This window comes from Erithacus rubecula (genome assembly GCF_903797595.1).
Source record: "Erithacus rubecula genome assembly, chromosome: 4".
Taxonomy (NCBI): domain Eukaryota; kingdom Metazoa; phylum Chordata; class Aves; order Passeriformes; family Muscicapidae; genus Erithacus; species Erithacus rubecula.
In genome coordinates this window covers 7,198,081-7,218,545 of record NC_136686.1, presented here as the reverse complement: position 1 = coordinate 7,218,545, position 20,465 = coordinate 7,198,081, and the positions used below count along the sequence as shown (strand labels likewise).

The 20,465-nt window shown below is 39.7% G+C and overlaps 1 protein-coding gene and 1 long non-coding RNA gene across 2 annotated transcripts in view; both read left to right on the top strand.

The window, feature by feature from the left end:
• LOC306801114 overlaps positions 1 to 20,465 on the top strand; it is a 212,035-nt gene that overhangs the window by 85,335 nt on the left and 106,235 nt on the right. The window lies entirely within an intron of this gene.
• The window catches only part of EFCAB6 (EF-hand calcium binding domain 6), a gene marked incomplete at both ends in the record, with an annotated part of 89,100 nt that overhangs the window by 36,606 nt on the left and 32,029 nt on the right, over positions 1 to 20,465 (top strand). The window contains 9 exon segments of the mRNA XM_079303078.1: positions 813 to 855; positions 859 to 934; positions 12,248 to 12,279; positions 12,281 to 12,353; positions 15,717 to 15,769; positions 16,862 to 16,964; positions 18,482 to 18,495; positions 20,340 to 20,402; positions 20,405 to 20,449. Coding sequence (XP_079159204.1) covers positions 813 to 855; positions 859 to 934; positions 12,248 to 12,279; positions 12,281 to 12,353; positions 15,717 to 15,769; positions 16,862 to 16,964; positions 18,482 to 18,495; positions 20,340 to 20,402; positions 20,405 to 20,449 — 502 coding nt within the window.

The following is a 20,465-nucleotide window of genomic DNA, read 5'->3' as shown; positions in this document are numbered from 1 at the left end:
TAGGAAGTCAGCACATTTCTGATAATACCTGAGGGATGTAGCTGCCTACAAAGAACCATCTGAAGTGGGAGTGCACTTAGCCATTGGATCTTCCTGCAGTACCATTGAAACTGAGTAGGAGATATGCCAATGGTTTGGGGGTTGTGGGAACAGCTCCTTATTGATTTTAAAGTAATTATCTATGAAATATGATACTAGTGAAGTTCCCAGAATTTTTAACATAGTTTAACGTTTCCAGCACTTATGATGTTCTCAAATTTGGGTACAATATACATCATAACATTTAAAACAGCACAATATCCTATTCCCCTTAGTTAGTTTCTCTACTGTTATGTGTAAATAATGAGAAGAGATGCATTAAATAGTCTCATTGTAGGCATCTGTAATGTGAATGTCTGTGCCTGAACTGCCCCTCCTGGGCTCAGTTTTACAGTCACTGGAGAGGAACAATGGGCAGGATTCATCTAATCAGTTAGAGATGTCTGCTTTAGGATGAGATGAATCCTGCCCAGAAAGAGCCTGTTCCTCCCCAATGACCCTAAAGGGAGCTGAGAGTGGCTTGCTCAGGTGCAGGCATGTACATTTGGTTAGATGAATTCCACAGTCAGCCACTTGGAATGGAGGAAATAAGTTGGCTCAGTTTACATGTTTAGCAACAAAGGAAAGCTATGCAAGCTTCCCCTAATGATGAGAGTTGCACACCCTGGCATCATAGGGATGATGTGGTGTTCTAGCTCAAAAATTTTATTGGAATGTAGGGTACTTTTATAAGAAAGTCTCTAAAAAGCACTTTTCTATTTTTCTAAAATCAGATTTGGACTGAAAGCCACAGGTAGAATTGCTTGGCAACAATTTTGAGAAAAACTCCAGGATCCTTGGAGCACCTTTGGAAACAAACAGACAATTCCTTTGAGAAAAAGAAAACATAAGTGTTGTAAGTTCTTATTTTTTATGTAAGTCACCTGTGGCTACATATTTAGAGAAGAAGAGATGTGTATCCACGCAGAGATCACCCTTGATTAAATTCAGTTTAAAAAAATCTCTTGGCAATCCTTCCTTAAGTGCATTCTTATTTCAAACCTTATCAAACCTAAAGTCTTAATGAGGTGATTTATTTTTCCCTGCTCTGAGAAGGATACAGTGAGTGAGAGTGAGACATGAAAGCATTGCAAATTCTTTTTTCCTCTAGCAGAATAGATCCAGCTAAAGGAGATGAGCATTTCTCTAGTGACACTGTTCTTCAGAAGCTGTGCAGATACATCCAAGATGTTTAGCCCTCTTTAAAGCTTTTTTTACAAGGCTTTCTTTATGCTTGATGAGAAAGGAGCAATTATTTTTAGGTGCTGCCTCCATTAATTACTATTACAGCTAAGCATTTGTCTCATATATTATTCAAAGTCAACTGGTGGTTGCCAGTGTTTGTTTCCTGTTAGAGCAACACACAGAGTCTGTTTTTCAAGTTTCTTTAACATAGATATGTGCAGCTGGGGACTAAATAATCTGTAACAACTCCTCTGATGACCAAAAGTTTTTGACTTCCTACAGTTTTGCTTAAAGTCATGTTGGCCAGTAGTTTAATCCTCCCAGTGGCTGCCTTTGAACTCCTGCTAGTTTTTCTGTACATTTCATGAAATGTTATGGCAGAAATGAGAGTGCTTTCAAAGAAGTTTTATTGGTATGAGACAAATAAACAAATAATGTAACTTCTCAGGTAGTGCTAAGTGTTCCCCTCTTTGTACAGCCAAGGACTGCCTGAGTCCCTTGTGCCTAGAATCATGCTGGCAATTTATTTATGCTTTGATTATATGTTATGAACTGCACTTCTCTTAACAAAGCTTGTAATTAAGCTTCCCTTTCTATTCTGGCATATTTTCTCGGTTTCTCATTGTAGGGAGTTCATTAGAAATCTTGTTTTTTCCTAATTCTTCCCACTCATGCTGTGTTAGTGGAATGTTCTCATTGTTTCCCCACTTATTTTTCAGTTATCTGTGGTCACCCAATCTGTCAAAGTTTAGGAGAGGATTTTTTCCAGGTTATTTGTACATGTGTTTATGTATATATTTATATAGATGGGATGGGATGTGTTTACTCTCTTTGTACCCTCACACACACAGAGACACATGCACATGGATGTGTGTATAAAATATACGGATAGAAGAGGGCTAAAAATCAGCCCCTGCAAAACCTCATTGCAGACAGACCTAGCTGAGAATGGGTTATTGTCCACAAATATATTTGAAGGTTTCTGTTTTCTGGTTCTGGTACTCACCACACTTTTCCTGCTACTGCCAGATGTGTAAATTTACAGCTGTTGATGTCCTTTTGTTGACACTACCCTTATTGTCTGTGTTGTACCATGAAGTGTAGTAGCTCCCAGAAAAGCTGACTCCCTCCTGTGAAGGGAAATGTGATACCTACTGATTTTGACCTTTAATGGAGAGGGAGTGCTGTGAAAAATATTCAGACCCACATGATCAACATAAGAAAAGTCCTCCTGGACATCCTATTTTCTGTTCACACTAAGATCTGCACAGTAAAATTTAACAGATACTGTTCTCCTGCTCAGCTGCTGTATTATTCTTAAATATTTATGTTAATTTGAGTAGGTTTACAGCTATTGTGAAAAACCAAATTAAAATATTTCTTCCTGTCTTAGAGGAACAAAAAGAAGTTTCTTGCTCTTTTTTTTTCAGGAGACAGAAGTAGGTTTGAACTTGAATGTCATCTGTTCCAGGACTCACATCCACTCTAGTTTTTATATGTAAGATTTTAAAAGGGTCATGCAGCAGCCTTCTGATTTTTTGTCACATCACTGCCCCATGCACAAGTAATGGCCTGCTCCCTTTTCTTCCAGCTGATGTTCTTTCCAAATTGTTTTCAGTGTGTTGGAGTCTAAAATGCCACTGGTCCCTATGTGTTTAATCCATGTCCTGAAAGCAAAAACCAGCCTAGTATTTTGGTTTTCTAATGTGCAGGCTAGAAATATAATATTCCCTCTTGCTGTACTACAAATTTGACTTTAAAATGTTGGATGAGATTGATGTTTTATCAAAGGCTGAGTGAAGCACCCTTTGATATTCTATTGTTAGTCTTGTAATATTTTGTGATTTACTTAAAATCTCAGATCCTAGAAAAAAATTGTGATGCAAGTGTTTAGACACCAAAGAAATAACAATAAACAGCTTCTCTAGCCTCCTATAATCTTTTCAGAGAGTTTCTCATGTTTATGGAGACACAGAAACCAAAAGGTATGAAAATAATTTGGGTGGGCAATGTTTGGTATAAATTAGTTGCATTGGTATAAATTGTAAATGTATTGGTGTAATTTTGTATAAATTAGTTTTTTTTAACTAAAAGTATTCTTGCTGTATTTATTTATATATATAGATATATGTATCTATTATTATACATTGCATTATATGGTGTGAATTATATTGTAGTTCTTTTGTTGCTAATATGTGGTGTCTTGGTCATCTAAAACATTGGCACTTTTTTCCTTTGAAGATGAGACATCATTTTTTAAATTACTTTCAGAGTCATTTTGTTTCATCTCCTGAAAGTTTGGAAATTTGGAATTGCAGTATCAAGTTGTAATCTTTCACCTGCATTATTAGAATTATTATTTTTCTTTCAGTCTCTTCTAAGAGGAGATTGTTCACCTCAGGACAAGGAATTCAGGTCTTATTGCAAAGTCTCCTTCCTCTTGCTCTTTAATGCACCAGATTCACCAGAGAAACAAATCTGGTTTGTCTCTGTTCTGGGGTAAACCTTAGAGTTCTGAGAGTACTAAAATGTTTCAAGGAGCACAGTGGGTTTAATATTATCTCTTAAAACTACAGAGCATGAACAACTATTAAACATCCCATGCTGATGGAGACCAATGGGTTATGATTGACATTTCAGTTAAAGGCAGAGATTAAAATGTGCAGGATGAAGCTACACCTTAAGCTGAGATACAGCATTTTGGAGAAGCAGGGTGGGTGTCACGGGTGTGTGCATCCAGATATGGCACTCAGCAGTGGATGGATGTACAACCCCTTGGTCCCTGAGCACATGGGAGAACCACAGGCAGGCAAATCTCCTTAGACTGGGAGATAAAATCAGTGTGACAAAGTTAATGGGACTCAGAACAGTGTAGTAATTATTGTAAGCTAATATTATGGAATATAAACAGAGTGCTCTTGTGTTTGTAAAAGTTTTGTGTTTGCAGTTTCCCATCTGACAGCTGGACTGTAGCACTGTGTGTGACACTGGCACTGCCAAACCTGCTATCCCACAGCTCTCTCCATTTTCAGCAGGACCTTCATCTGGCATTTCCTCCACTCTGGATTCCTCCTTTTAGTTGTGGGAGATGAGCTCTGGTAAGAGCTGCCTGTCCTTGCCAGTTCCACAGCTTCACACTGCTGGTATGCCTTCCTGGCTGATGGAGTGCCATGACATGTCTGATCATCCCTTTGGTGGGCAAGCTGTGTTTTTTTATTGCTTTGATTTGCTACATATTGCACTCCTTAACTTGTAGCTTCTGTATTTCTAAATTGAGTGAGCAAATAATAGTTTGAAAAAATTAAAGCTCTCAGTCTGGTTGACATGAGCAAAGGAAGCACTGGGCATATCTTCAGAAGCACTCCTGGCATTTTTTATTAGATGGTTTTATATAGATGATATATCACAATTCCTTTCTAATATAATTACATAAAAACTGTTCATTTTAGCTCTGCAGTATTTCATCCATATACACATACATGCATGACCTCAGAGGGAAAGAATTCATGTAGCAGTTTATAGGAAAAGAAAATCAGTTTCAAACATTGCAGTAGATAATAATAATAATAATGCTTACAACATTCAGGCAATGATTCAGTAAAGCACTTTACTACTATGATTTTTATTCATTTACTGAACAGGAGCATTACTGAATGCAGTTGTTAACAAAGGCAGAGGTATTGGAGATGGTGGAAAGACAGGCAGAAAAAAGAACTATTGAATCCCCAGCATCTGGAGGCTCCCACTGTGAAAGAAATACATGCAAAATAGTTCATTTATACATAACATTATGATACTTTTTTGGTTGGAATAGATCAGTACATCTCCAGTCACATAACTGATGCTGGACTGAGTTAGATAATGATCTGGCCAACAGTATTAAAAATCCTTTTGACTAAATAATGTTGAGCCTGCAAGGTGGCCAAACAAGCAAATGTTTAATAAATGCTGAAGTAGTATGTCTTAGCATTCCCATATTATCTAAGTTCCAAACAAAATGCAATTTCTTTTTATCATAAGAGATATTTCACTTTCATGAGTAAGATCCAGTCAGTCTGTACAATTGTTTCTTGTGAAGTACAAGCTGTCTTTGCAGCTTCAGTACCAGATTCCCTGAGTTATTTACTGGGGGAGATAGGTACATTATCAGATTTTGCTTCCATATGATTTAATGCAGTGACAAGAGTCTCTAAAGAAAATTCAAATACCAGATAGTAGTTTCACAAGACCATTATCTTTTGATTGCCAAACTTTAAAGTATTTCCCAGACCAGCTGATGAAGTAAATAATTGCTCATCCTCTATGTTATTACTGCCACCCTGGATCTCTGTGGAGGACTAAAGGGAAACAGAATTTTCTTAGGGTGAATTTTATGAGCAGAAAGATATTTGTCTAGTGCTTAGCCAAGAAAACCACATCACTGAAGGAACTATTTACTCCTAATTTTTCTGTTACTGTTCCAAAGCCTTTATTCCACTTTTTCTTCTTTCTGCCTATTATGTCTCCACAGGTTTCTTTAGAGAAGATAAAGAAACAATCTAAAAAAATATGCAGGCTACTGAAATGTGTGTAGCCTCTCAGTTATTGTAGGTCAGGATGGTCTGACAGTGTAGAGTGACATGTTGGAATCAGCATTGCTTTGGTAAAGTGTTTTTTCTTTTTTATCCTTGTGGGGAAAACACCACAAGAAATTACCTTCATCAGCTTTTACAGGACCTGGTATCTCAAATGAAAAATAGAGCCTTCCAGAAGTTAATTAATTGATCCAAAGAAGGCTGGATAGCTTCACTGTCATAAATTTAAAGACTTGATTGAAGAAAAAGAACCAGTAGTAAGTGTTTATTTTTAATTCTGTACTCATAGCCTCTTTTATAATGACTGTGGCAAAATGCTGGACTGTGTTTTTGCAGAATGTTATGCTCTGTGTACAGTTTTTAGCTAATTTAGTGGGTTCACATTCATCCTAGCAATCAAGTAATCCTAATCATCACTTTTATACCCTATTTCTGAAGCATCATTTGCAAAGCAATCCATGGTTACTAGAAGTTTTTGAAAACTCCAGCAGAATCTCTAGCTCACCCATGTGAATGCAGCAGAGGAACAGCGCTAGTATTTCTTAGCTTTTTGTTGTCAGATATGTTTTTCTGATATTTTGCTGTTTCTTATTATATCTATTATTCTTTATAATGTACATTGTTTCAATTAATCCAAGGGAACATCATGGAGCTGTGTTAGGGAGGGTTAGATTGGATATGAGGGAAAGGTTCTTCCCCAGAGGGTGCTGGGCACTGAACATGCTCCACAGGGAATGGTCACAGCCCCAAGGCTGCCAGAGCTCCAGGAGCATTTGAAGAACACTCCCAGAGATGCACAGGATGGGAGTGTTGGATTGCCAGGAGTGGAGAGATTTTGTAGGTCCCTTCCAGCTCAGGATATTCTGTAATTCCATAAAAATATATTCTATGTACTACACAGACATTGCATATTTCCCTGGGCACAGCTTTGACACTTCTCAATTTGCAGCTGCCTTACAATGGTTTCCTTTGGAACCATTCACCCAAGGTACAGAGAGGTTATTTGCTGAAACCCACAGGCAACACTTAGCCTCTTTTCCCTGACAGAAATAAATACTTTTTGCTCACTGAGTTGTTCCAAGAAATAACCTAAGCTTCAATTTGCAAATCTACTACCTAGTGTAAAGAAGCTGTTCATAATTTTTAATATCAAGTCTCTGTTAGGTTTGCATTAGTTTGCAAACAGACTCCATATTTAGCTTTGTCCTAGGTGCTCTGGAGAGTGTTTTTGAGAGATACCAAAGGAATACACAGGTGTCAAGAGAGATGCTAAATGCACAAAAATAAGGTTCCATTGAGCAGCCCTGAATAGTGCTTTAAAATATTTGGAGCTGAAACAGGCTAATTTTCCACTCTGATGGCTCCCACAACAGCAACGCTTGATGCAGCTGCTCAATTCCATTCCAGCTGTTTTTTGGTAGAACCAGAACCTGGAACCAATCTAAGTCCCCAGCCAGGTAAGACAATCCAAGGGATTTCTTGACGTCTTTTAAGGTCACCTTAAACTTTGCATAGTACAATATTTAGTCAGATCTGCAATTACACTGCGACTTACTTATCAGAACTGAGCCCTGGTTTTGTTTCTTCTCTGAACCTTCTGTTTTTGATACACCCAATTTATGTGTGAAAAACACTTTTAGCCTAAGTGCTATTGCTACAGACATCCTAATGCAGGTTCAGCAGGCCAGATTTCATCATTGTTTTCCCTTGAGCAAAGCCATTGTCTCCAAATTATGCCCTGAGTGACTTGAGTGCCACTTGCAATGCACTCAGTCCTAGTGGGTTTTGTTTTACAGGGCTGAGAGGAGGAGCAGACAGCAGAAGCTCAGTGTCCTCAGCAGTCACAACCTGCCTCTCCAGGCACTTACAGAAGAGATGCACATCTATGAAAGGAGATGTGGGGATGATTTCCTGCAGCCTTTCCAGTCTGTTTTCAGAACTAATATTTTCACAGGTGAGTTTTGGGGCTGATGTTGCACAGTGCTTTGAAATTAGTACAGTAATTTTTTGGGGTGAATATAATTTTGTTTTAACTTAGATGGTTTACAAATATCTTAATGGAACATATGAGCTAAAGAAACCTGCCTTTCTTGTTCCAACTTGTAATACTGTAAGCAATAACCCAGGTCATTTAAAGTGTAAAATTTGTCATTTTAGTTCATTTCTCCATGTGCTATTGCTATCAAAACTACAGGAAATCACTTTTTTTTTCTTACCAGCCTTACAAATTCATTCATCTTTTAGGTGGAGGAGATCTTTCAGATAAATTCATAGAAAACTGGAAAGATTTTCAGGTTTTGCAGTCCTGTGATCCTGAGTGTACTGGCACAATGAATAGAAGTCCTGCAGCTGTGTTATCCTTCTTTACAGATCAACAATTTGGGAGGCAAGTTTATGATGTATGAGTTTAACAGATTTAAGGTAAGTTCTTATCTTACCATAACTTTCTTCCTGTCTTTTAATATGGCAGGTGTAGCTGGAGATACTGAGTCTTTTGGTTTGTCTTAAGCATGTCAGAAAAAGAAGATTGGGGGAAGAGATTCCATACTCCTTATGTGATCAGCTTGTGGCTTGTTTAATCTCTGAATATTGGAAACTCTTGCAAGTTTGGCATTATTTCAGCATTTCAGAGGTGAGACAAGTCTTTTCTCAACTATAGAAATCTATGCTGCAGATCCATGACATTATCAAATATTATTTAACATTAACACAAAGAAATCAAAGTTAATTAATGTCTTTCTTCAGTATACTGTTGTATAGAATAAGGAATTGAAATTTAATAGTCTCAACATAAAATGTAATTTTCAATATAAGCAGAGTCCCCAAAGTGAGGAGTACAAAGAGCTACAAGCATGAGTAGCATGGGGTCAAAATATGCATGTCCCAAAGAGAAAGAATTATATTAAGCATTTTATTGTGATAGCATTTCAGTTACATAATCAGGTCAGTATATAATCAGGTCTAATCTACTCTCTCAGGAGCTCTGGTTTTCTCACTGACTTACAGCCAGTGACTTTCAGAAAGATGTAGAACTCTCTCTTACCTTTGAAAACATAATAGAAAAATCAAGGAAATAATTTCCAGTGTGGCCCTCACACCCTGGTATCCTGCTGATTATTGTGTGTGAGGAGCAAACACAACAGCATCAATAGGAAATGGCTTTTGGAAACCAATCTTTTATATGAAAATGAAATATGAATGAGCCTGAGCGAGATCAGTGCAACCAATTCTACTACACACATTTTCCTTTCTATAAATATCTTAAGAGAAAACTTTGGGTGTAATGCACTGGGTTCATGAAAGTCATGTCCTCAGCACAGTGTGCTATAACTATCTGCTTTCACCATTTGTCAGTTTTATAGCTCTGTGTTGTGTAGTATATAATTAGTCATTGATCATGAACAAGTAATTATCCTTTGAATTACCTGGGACTCGACAGTTATACAATTTTCTAAGTAATGTTTCTACCATTATTTGTGTCAATGAGAGATCTGCACTGTAAGAAAAGTCAGGAATTGCAGCCACTTTGAATTGGAAAGCGGCCCTTACTTGAAATTCAAAACATTACCTCTAAGAAAATAATACAGAGTAAGGTACTGAGAGGCAAACTGTTATGGTTTAATTCATTCATCATTGTGGTCAATGGCTGTTTTACTTTTGTTTCAGCAGGATGAAGGAGAAGCCTTGTGATATCAGTCTAGGAAAATGCTGGGCACTGAGGCTGTGCTCTAGCAAAGTGCAGGGAGGCGTGGGGATAACACTTTTATGATTCTGTTGGGGTGAACATGGAGCACATTTGCATTATTAAGCCATGGCACTACTGAAAAGTCAAGAGAGATGTCAGCACCATAGATGGGATGAGTTTGGTATCCTCTTCCTTCCTTCCTGGAATCTTCCTGGAATCCATCCTTCCTTCCTGTAAAATCCTCCTGAAATCCCCTTCCCTTCCCTTCCCTTCCCTTCCCTTCCCTTCCCTTCCCTTCCCTTCCCTTCCCTTCCCTTCCCTTCCCTTCCCTTCCCTTCCCTTCCCTTCCCTTCCCTTCCCTTCCCTTCCCTTCCCTTCCCTTCCCTTCCCTTCCCTTCCCTTCCCTTCCCTTCCCTTCCCTTCCCTCCCTTCCCTTCCCTTCCCTTCCCTTCCCTTCCCTTCCCTTCCCTTCCCTTCCCTTCCCTTCCCTTCCCTTCCCTTCCCTTCCCTTCCCTTCCCTTCCTTCCCTTCCCTTCCCTTCCCTTCCCTTCCCTTCCCTTCCCTTCCCTTCCCTTCCCTTCCCTTCCCTTCCCCCTCTAAACTGCACATCTGGAAACAAGGTTTGTGTTCTGTTGTCAGAGGCATTCAGCACATGCATTCTTGCACTGGCCATGTTTAGAAAACCCTTTACACCACATCATTAGTTCTTCTGTAGGAAACTTCTCTTAAGGCACCTGCTCATCAGGGTCATGGTCTAGGCAGATATGATTGCTCTGGAGAAGAAATGTAGATCTTAGAATAAGATGAAGAGAGAATTCACACTAGCAATATAAAAATTACTGACTTTGATAGTATTTGGTATAGCTAATTAGGTTGGAATGGCTCACCCACAGGTGAGGAGATATTTAATAAAATCCCCTTTGTTGTAATCTCCTTTTTGAGTTCTCACTCTGTGATTTAACCTGACCCCTTAAACATGCATTTTGCTTCGTGCCTTTTTTACCAAGCTATATTTCTTAGTTCCAAATGTGGCATTAATTTTTATGTTAAATCTTATATAAGACATCCTAAGAAAATGTGGATTATGTAAAGAAACAGTGGATGGCACTGTTCATTCGCTACTCTAATGTGGTAAGAAATGCCAGTTTTAAAAAGGCTGTATTTTATAATTATAAGTAATTAAAAAAAAAAAAAAAGAAAGGTAATTGACTCCTCTAAATGCACGCACACTGGCTTAAGACTATCACATCTGTGCTGGGAATGTTGTAACCAGATTGGGGATTTAGCACGGGCGCTTTAAGGGATGCAGGGGTTTTGTGCAAAAGGTGATGAAGTGACTGAATTACATCCTGAATTCCAGTGGTTCAGCTACATCAGTCTTATTTACTTGAAATGATACTTCTGCTTTGGGGGGCTCCTGCTATAATTGGACTTCTGCATTGATGTGACTCATCCAGAGGCACTTGAGGACAATACTGCCATCGCTGCAGCAGAAAAACTGGCATGCTTGTCCCAGATGGCTTCCTGGGAGATGGCATTCAGACTGGGGAAAAGAGGGAACAATTTTTAAGGGCATTTAGAAGCCTTTTATGGATTAGAATAACAAAGCAGATGTTGCTGTGTAGTGTTCACAGCCATTTTCTGTGTGAAGGCTACACTTGTCTTAGCTAAACAGAGCTTCACAACTGCTGGGAAATGGTGACTCTTTCCTCTCCTTGTCACCCCTGACACTTTCTCTGCTGCTGTATATATGGTGTGGATTGGAATTTTGAAAAGAAATGGAAGCTTTGATTTCTTTTCCCTTCTTATTTTTCCCCTAAAGGAATGCATAGGAAGGGGGCACTTGATGTATTCAGTTACGTAGGTAAGTGGTTTTTTTACCACAGGTGTTTTTTTAGTGTCTTCCAAATAGCAATGGAGTAAGTGAAGTGTAGAGAATGCCATGTGTCCTTCTGCTTTCATCCAAGACTGCTCCAAAGCTTCATGAACATGAATGAAACCCTGGAAGGTTAAACAGTTCAGGAAAGCAGTGACACAGTGGTAACAAGGGCTCTGATTCTTGAGCACTGCTAATTTAGACAGGAGTGAATTCAGAGGGTCACTTAACAGGGAATAGCAGCTCGACCTCTCCACTAGAAATTCCCTCAGAATAACACGAGTGCCTGGTTAAAGCCAGGAGCACTGACTCAGCCTGCCAGTGATTTCAGTTTATATTTGTGTGCCAGGCATTGAATGAAGGCAAACAAGGGCTTTCATTCATGATTTCCAACTGATTTATTTTGCAGTGGCTGTGATCTTAGCTGCCTCTTCTTTAATGCAGCTGATTTGACAGGTCAGTGTCAGGTAAGCCAAGCTTCTTCCCAATACCCTCCATACAATTTAAGTTAATTATGCAGAGTATTCACAAAGGTTTGTATCCTTAGGCTCCTTCTAGAGGCAATAGAGCTCTTCCAGGTAATGATACAGTGCTTAAATTAGGTTCCTGTTATCTCTGTAGTTAACAGAAGGAGCCTGGAAAGACAAGTTTCCAAGGATGGCTTCCTTAATAATGCCCTTAGCTGTGTATTGAAAGAAAATTTATTGCTTTGATCATCTTTGCCTTAAGAAATTTGTATTGTAAATTGTTCTCAACCCCCCAAATTATTTTATATTCTTATTTGTCCCAGGTTATACAATAAATAAAAGGATAACTCTTGTGATAGAATCTTTTATAAAATGCTTTTAGATAACTTAAAAATTGCTGTTCTTCCTGGTGACTTTAAGTGGTAGCAGCTCACATATATCAAAAGAAATACAACAAAGAGAAGAAAAAAGGCAAACAGCTTTCAAAAGTTTCTGTTATTATAGACAATTTTCTGTTTAATACAAGAAAAAAATATGTGTAGAAAGGAGAATTTCCGATAGACTGAGGATACATGTTGTTTTTGTAATGGTAAGTACTGTCCTGGGCTGATCTCTCATTTCTTAGAAATGTATTCAGAATTTTACAACTCTCAAAGCATTGCAAGAGGAGAGCCAACACACACAGATCACTCATCAAAGACTCTGGGATTCAGGTACAAATGTTGAGCTCACTTTACAGGGCCCACAAGGATTACATCTCAGCCCATCACTCAAAAATTGGGGTTTTGCTGATGACAGCTGAAGAGGAAGTTTGTGATCTTCAGCAGAATGGGACAGCTCATTGTTCAGGACCTGGATTTGGATGTTCTCAGGGGATCAGGAGCTCTGACACATCTGATGGCTGTGAGTGCTGCAGCCACACCAATGTTGGTGCACACAGGTACCACCTATTGATTCACCTCTCTGTTTAGTTTGAATATGTGCAAATATCTGCCTGATCACGGGGGAATGGGGAACAGTGGCACAGCAGACACCAACAAATTGTCCCTTGCAATGGAGTGATCTTCTCCTGCAAGTATTTCTTGTTGTATTTGCATGCTAACCTCCATGTGGGGTTAGAGCCAGGACACAGGAGTTTCCTTTCCCTTCACCCAGATAATGCTTTACTCTGATACATCCTTGGAGGCATGCCCACTCCTTATCCGCCCTGGTTTTTTGGCTGGTATCCCATAAAACAGAACACTCTATGCAACCCTCACTTTTCTCTCAACAGCTCTCAAGACAGGAATATGCCCTGTCTTGCCTCAGATTCTCCTCAGCCTTCCTCATTTCCTCTTAAATAATGTGACCTTTTTGTGTTTAAGTCCCCCAGCTCCTCTCTTTAGTGAGAATTTGTGTCCAGTAATGGAAAAGTAACATTACATGAAGTCTCTAGAAAAGCAAATCTGGCCTCTGCTACTGCAGTGATGATTTTGCACCAATGTCTGTAATGGTTGGAATCTTGATATTTCCACATCTTTCCACCTGTGAGTTCTTTAATAGGTTGGAGTGGTTAAGGTGAGAGATCCTGTTCCATATGACCTTCATTAATCCTCAAAACTTCTAGCAGGCTTCCTCAGTCTCTGAAATGCTTTCTGAATTTGTTTTTGCAAGGCACTAGGATATATCTAAGATCTTATGGTTGGCTCCTTCTATGTAATATTTTTTGGGTAGAGTGTTCCTGCAGATGCCTTCCAAGATTGGCTTCAGTATGAGCTGTACTTCAGTCAAGAAATCAAACCTGGGGCTTTTTTTTTTCCTTCCATCTAAATTTGTCCTTCATGCTCTTGAGGTCAAAAGATCTCTCAGAAATTCCTCAAAGTTATTTTTATTGAGATCCAACACCATTCCTACTGAAAAACTCTAAGCAGAGAGCTGGCAAGACACAAAAATGCAGATGACTCACAACATAGCTCTGTCACTAGGACACAGTAAGCTAAATTCAACATAAATCAGCGACCTCACTAATAAATATCTGCATCCCCAACTTCTGCTGAGCCACCATCTGGAGCTTTATCCACACCTTCCACAAGCTTCCTGGCACCCAGAACTGGTGTGTCACAGTGGAGAGTTAGGCACATGAGTAGTGTCTCCCTTTTGTGACTGTCAATACCACAAGGCTTGTAATAACTGTGTCTGAAGGCCCCTAGCACTCTCCTGTTGGACTGAAATTGCTAAATGGACACCAAATTGAGGGAGAAGGCTGTGGATGAAAAAGCTGATTGAGTTATTCTTATTTTCCTAGGAAAGCAGGGTGAAAGTGGTGCATGTTGGAGGGGAATATAATTTAAAATATAAGCTAGCCCAAACTGAGGAGAGATCTCAAGGATCCCCAGTGCCTCCTGTGTTTCTTAACAGGCTTTGAACTCTTTGTGACTCTGTAATTACTGCCTGAAAGCAGGAATAGATTTCCTAGAAATATGTCAGTAACTTTCCAGTTCTTCTTCTTCCCTCTTTTTAAAGCTAGGTAGTGTCTTTGTATTTCTGCATAGATTTAGGAGACAATTTTAGCTATTTCTCTAAGAGCTAGTATGAATACATAGTAATATTTGTAATTTGTTCTTCCCTGATTTGTTATTGATGTTCACTATTCAAGAAACCTGCTGATATTTGACTTTCATCAAAAATGGATACAAAAGAGGCTTTAAGTGTTTCATCCCCTTAATGCATTGTGTTGGTAGTGTTCTTTCTTTGTTTAATAGAAAGCAAATTTTTTTCCTGATCATTCTCATTGTACAAATTCTTCAGTAATAAGAATTCTTATTACTCTCTGTATTTTTTTTTTTTTATATTGAATCTCACATTGTGTTCTGGGCTTTCATATTCTGGTTGTATATACTGTGCTGGAATGCTTCACTGATGCACTTTCAGCTATCCTCAAGTTATTTTCTCTTTAGACTCATTTCCCATGAGACTACAGTTTCTTGAGTAGGTAGAAATCTACATTTTTCCCCTCTTCTCCTTCTTTCCTTTTGTTAATGTCATAACTTCGTCATTCTATCATCATTCCTGCCTAAGCTGTATTTCACCATTTCAAGCAGTTTCTCTGTGTTAACCAGGTTGAAATATAGAAAGACCTTTCCCTTCACTGTTTTTTGTAGCATCAACAGGGTGCTACTGCCACATTCTAATGATCTTCTGGACAGTCTCTGTTCTGCTGTAATAAATACTCAACCAATTACAAACAGCTCTTTTACCCTTAGGGGGAAAAAGTTCTCCAAATCTCCAAGAGCTTAAAATCTAAATACTGTTGTACTGTGGCTAATGTGTAGTAGTCATCCTACCACTGTAGCACTGATATTCTCATAGTTTTTTATTCACAGAACTCTAAATAAGACTTAACTTACTGACCAAATTCCAGGATCTAGCAAGAACCATAAATACTTCCAGTCCTTCTCTTTATACCACATTTCTTATATTCCTGTGCTGACAACCAGCATGCTTGATCTGTTCTGTCTGGCTTTGTCTCCTCTATGACTCTGTAGTGCATAACCCAAGTCCAGGTAATTCTAGGTCTTCATCTAAGTGGCTGTGATTAATCCCTTCCTGTGAGCTTTTCTGGCAGCTCCTTTCCTCAGTCTGGTCTAGGGCTTGCCTCCTAGGTTGTAAAGCTGATGAACAAAGAGAACTGTGAACAAGATCCTGACAGGGAAGAGAGATTTTAGATGACATCCTGCAAGTGTCACCCACTCACTCCCAGAACACAGCCAGCCTTTGCCTCAGGCTTGAACTTCAGCAGGGAAAAAGGGTATAAAGGACTTTTGAGTTTGTCTTCATCACCTGTCCTTTAATTACCTGTTCATTTTTCTCAGGGGTGTCCCTGGCAAGGCTCATGGTGATAGGCAGGAGCATCATAGAAGAGCTGGTGATGTTCTAGTCACCTCTCTTATTCAGACATATCTCAGAAGACCAGGAGCCTTCACCATATGAGTCCATCCAAGATCCTCATGAGGGAGTCACCAGTCACTGTCATCTTTTGATCCCTTTTTTGGAGGCTTAGAGTTAATCTGCTGTGTGCTGCTCAGATGAAAGCAAAACTCTTTTCAGTACCATATTTTTAAAATAAGTGTTAAAATGTTAAGATTATCTTCAAGTTTAGGGAATACTATAAAACACACTTAATAAATCTATAAAATGAGACTGCTGAATACTTCTGCGTTTTGCTTATATGGAAATACATGCTCTAAAATTTAACAAAAATAATTGTTCTAACTTGCCTTTTCATGGGTTATAATAAATCCATAGTGGATGTAAAATAGATACAAGTGGGACACATTGCATGCACTTTAATTTCATTTCTTTCTGCCTAAAAATTATTAAATGTTTAATTGTTATTTATTGTAATGGCTCAGTGATGAAGCTTGTGATATTTCAGCAAGAAGGTTATATAGTCCATATTTATGCACTTTCTTATAGGGTCCAAGAAGGAAAAGTATTATGAACATTCCTCCAGAGACAAAAACATGGAAATTATTTGGTTGGGATCCCAAAGAACAGAAAATGTCAAAAGATTTTTTTTTTTCCTTTTAAATTCAGTGGAAATACTTTCATTAACTTCTTTCATGTTAGCTTAGCCATCTCATGCTAACTGAGGAGGTATTAAAGGATCAAGGTGGCTCCTTAGCTGATGGAGAAACTTGGGCTCATTAGAAACTGAGTCTGTGATTTGGGGGTCTAGCATCTCTATCAGCAAAGGAAATAATTCAGAACAGTATCAGTCATTCTTTACTTTTTTTTTCTTCTGTAAAGGAAATATTTGCACAACACAGACCTTGGAATCAATGTGTGTTCTAACTTGATGAACCTATAATTTTGTTTTACATCTAAGTTTCTTCCATGGCTATGTCTTATTTGTCATTACAGCAGTTCTTGCTCACTATTGCTGAACCAAATGTTTGAAACTACAAAATAAGTAACTTATCTTCATGTGCCATCTTTCAATTTTGCAATCAAACAGCTTGAAGACCAAACTAACAAATATGCCCAGAATACAACTGTTGTTGAAGTAATTAAAAGGCTGAAGGACGGAGAGATACAACAGGCAGCAACAATTAAAGACAGTAGCATCAGAAGCTACTGAGCAGTTAGTCTTTGTGATTTCATTGTTCTTTTATTAGACAGGGGATGATGCATTTCTCAAGTTTTGGCAATACACAAAGGATAAAACTTCACCATGTACCTGCAGCCAGAGATATGCATCACTGTTTTGTGATGTTCTTGGACTGTGTGAGCTCAGCAGAGTCCAGTTCCATGGAAAACCCACAAGATTTGCTAAGATCTGTCAGAGGAATAATCCAGGTGGGGATGAGCAGAGGGAGCAGCCCTGGCAGAAGGACTGGGGGGTGCTGTAGGTGAGAGCTGGCCCTGCCCCAAGCCAGAGCCCAGGGCAGCAGGGGAGGGGGGATTCTGCCCCTCTGCCCCCACTCTGCTGAGACCCCCCTGCAGGGCTGCACCCAGCCTGGGACAGCACAAGAAGGACAGGGAGCTGCTGGAGCCAGGGGACACCAAGGGATCAGAGGGATGGAGCAGCTCTGCTGGGAGGAAAGGCTGAGGGAACTGGGATTGTTCAGCCTGGGGAGGAAAAGCTTTGGGGTGACCTCACTGTGGCCTTGCAGTGCCTGAAGGGAGCCACAGGAAAGATGGAGAGAGACTCTTGACAAGGGCCTGGAGTGACAGGACAAGGGGCAATGGCTTCACACTGACAGAGAGCAGGGTTAGATTGGATATTGGGAAGGAATTGTTCCCTGTGAGGGTGCTGAGGCACAGGCTGCCCATGGAAGCTGTGGCTGCCCCATCCCTGGCAGTGTCCACGACCAGGCTGGATGGGGCTCTGAGCAACCTGGGATAGTGGAAGGTGTCCCTGTCTGTGCCAGAGGGATTGGAATGAGCTGATCTTTAAAGCTCCTTCCGACCCAAACCATTCCATGATTCTAAGACTGCCCAGAAGCCTTGTCCTGCTGCTGTTTATGATCATTCAAAATCATTCAAATTGCTTCCCTACAATAGTCCTGGTCTGCCCTGCTTGTGCTGGGTGAACCCTGGGGTGAATAGGGCTGAGAGCTCTGTGTGAATAAAGTGGTTAAATGGGTTTTCTTGTCAGAACTGAAGTGACAGACTCCCTTGTGTCTCTGATAACTGCCTGGGCACATTTGTGGTTATGTGAAATGCAGTCTGAAACCAGTTCTCCATCACTTGTGGTCTTCAAGGACCTCTGCAACTTTTGTAAAAGAAAGAGAGCTTGTACTTCATTGTCTAGGTGGAATTTCAACTGGGATTTTTCACATTCTTCCTGCTTTGATTTCCCTGACACTTCCAACAAGAAGTTCATGAATCCCTGCCCTGGCAGCACAGCTGCTTTCCACCATGGCTCTGTAGCTGAGCAGGAGCCAAGGCCATTGCCCACCTCAGTGGCATGTTTGACACTGCTGCTCTGATCCACAGCTCCATCTGGAGCAGCCAGGCAGCTGCTGCATGGCTGGGCAGTGCTGCTGCTCCTCAGAGTGACACAGGTCACCCCAACAGTGATAGTGTAATGGTAAACATAACACCATACCTGTTTCCTGATTTGTTATTCCAGACCAAGCCACAGAAGTGGGCAAAAGCTGTCCCCAGCATGGATGTGGGTAAGCTTTGTTTATTTCTACAAGAAAATTTCTATTTCTATTTTTCTATTTCTATTATTTCTATTTCTTTGTTTATTTCTACAGTGGCATTGTGGGAGTGGGCAGAATGTACCCTCTAAGGAGGGATTATCTTGGCATGCCTGAATAACCCAGAAATGCACACATGACATCACCAGTTATCCTTTGCAGGGTTATGCTGTTGGTTCTTCCTGGGTTTTTTAGGGAGGGCTCAGATCATGGCCCAGGGGCAGGGACTGATCCCAGTTGGTTCCACCTGAACAGGAGGAATAAATTCTTTCCTGAGCACTGGAACAGGCTGTCCTGAGAGGGTGTGGAGTCTCCTCACTGGGATATTCCAGACCTCTCTGGACACAATCCTGTGCTCTGGGATGTTCCCGCTGGAAGAAGAGGGTTGGAGCAGAGGAACCACTGTGGTTCCTCCCAGCCTGAGCCATTCTGTGAGTCTGTGTGAGTACCAAAGGTGTGAGATAAGTCAGTGAAGGAAGATTCCAAACTCAGCTCCTTTTCCAAAGAGCACTTTAGTGTCTCTGTGTTATTCACTGATCTGGCTTTTCTAGGAACTGGGCAAATAGGAGCAGACCCTACCTTTGCACCCTTGGACTTGTCTGATTTTTAATGCAGTTCAAAATCAGAAACATGGTAACTGCAGATGTATTAAGGACCTTGGATTAACATCACCATTTCTGTGTGTGACTTCTCTCTGATAGAGGTTTCCAATACCTCCTCCCTGTAAGGTCATCATCAATCCATTTCTTTTCAATAAACACAAACTTTGTCTTTTCCGAGCACAGCCACACAATTTAATATTAATTAATGTTGCATGCAATTTCAGCAGAGTTTTATCAGATTTTTCTTCTCCAGATGGAAGTGCTCATAGTTGAGACTGTCAGTGTCACCAGCATTACTATGATGGCTGATTCTCTCCAGCATTGATTGGATTTGTGCAGTCAGATTTCCTTATCACTATTATGAACATTTGATCTGATGGTAAATACTTGTTCAACTGAACATAAAATGTGCTTGCTTATCCAGAAGTTTTACATTCATAGAAAGGAATGATAATTTGCTCATTTTTCTCAAATTTTTAGCCCTCCTTATGCTTCTCTGTTATTTAATGATTTTTTTCTTTTAATCTGTATAATTAAATAAAATATAATGGCACGAATAATCACTGTAGGAACATTTGGGAAGTCAGGAAAGAGCTGTGCAAGATACTTATAAAAAATATATCCACATCAAGAGTTCCAGAGCAGCTGAAAGAAAAAAAAAAAGGAGAAAACCTTCAGCAACAGGAGGGATTGAAAATAGACCTTTTTAGGGAAACAGGAGGTGGGAGAAGTACAAGAAAACCAGGGATAGCTAACACTGAGAGGGGCACAATGGGAGGCTAATGCTCCTCTTAGGTGCAGAAAGGCAGAGAAAAGAAAGAGAAGGGCACATGGGAGGAAGATGAGAAAGTTCCTTGCCAAAACAGATGCCCTCAAATGGATCCCTAAATCTGCTTTGAAGGAATCATGCTTCCCACCTGTCTGTAGTTCTGTGTGGTTCTGGGGTCTGAATATAGTCAAATATAATTAAATTTTGCTCTCTGACTCTTCCTGAACAGATTTGAAGTTGGACACAATAGAACTCTATTTAAATTGCCTACTGTCAATGTAAGGAACAGAGATAATTTTCAGCATAATTTAAAATTGAGCTATAGGATAAAACACTTAGATATTTATTACTCAAAACAGCATATTTAGGAGGAAAAAAATAAAATGCTGTTCTAGGACCTTATTTCTCATCTAGCATGTGTTGGGAGATCATGGCATGCCAATGGATGACAGTGGGTTTAATCTACTGTTAGTTGATTGAAGTTAGGGCTACCAGATGGAGGATTGAGTTTTCTGGATTTTGTGGCAATACTGGAAGTTT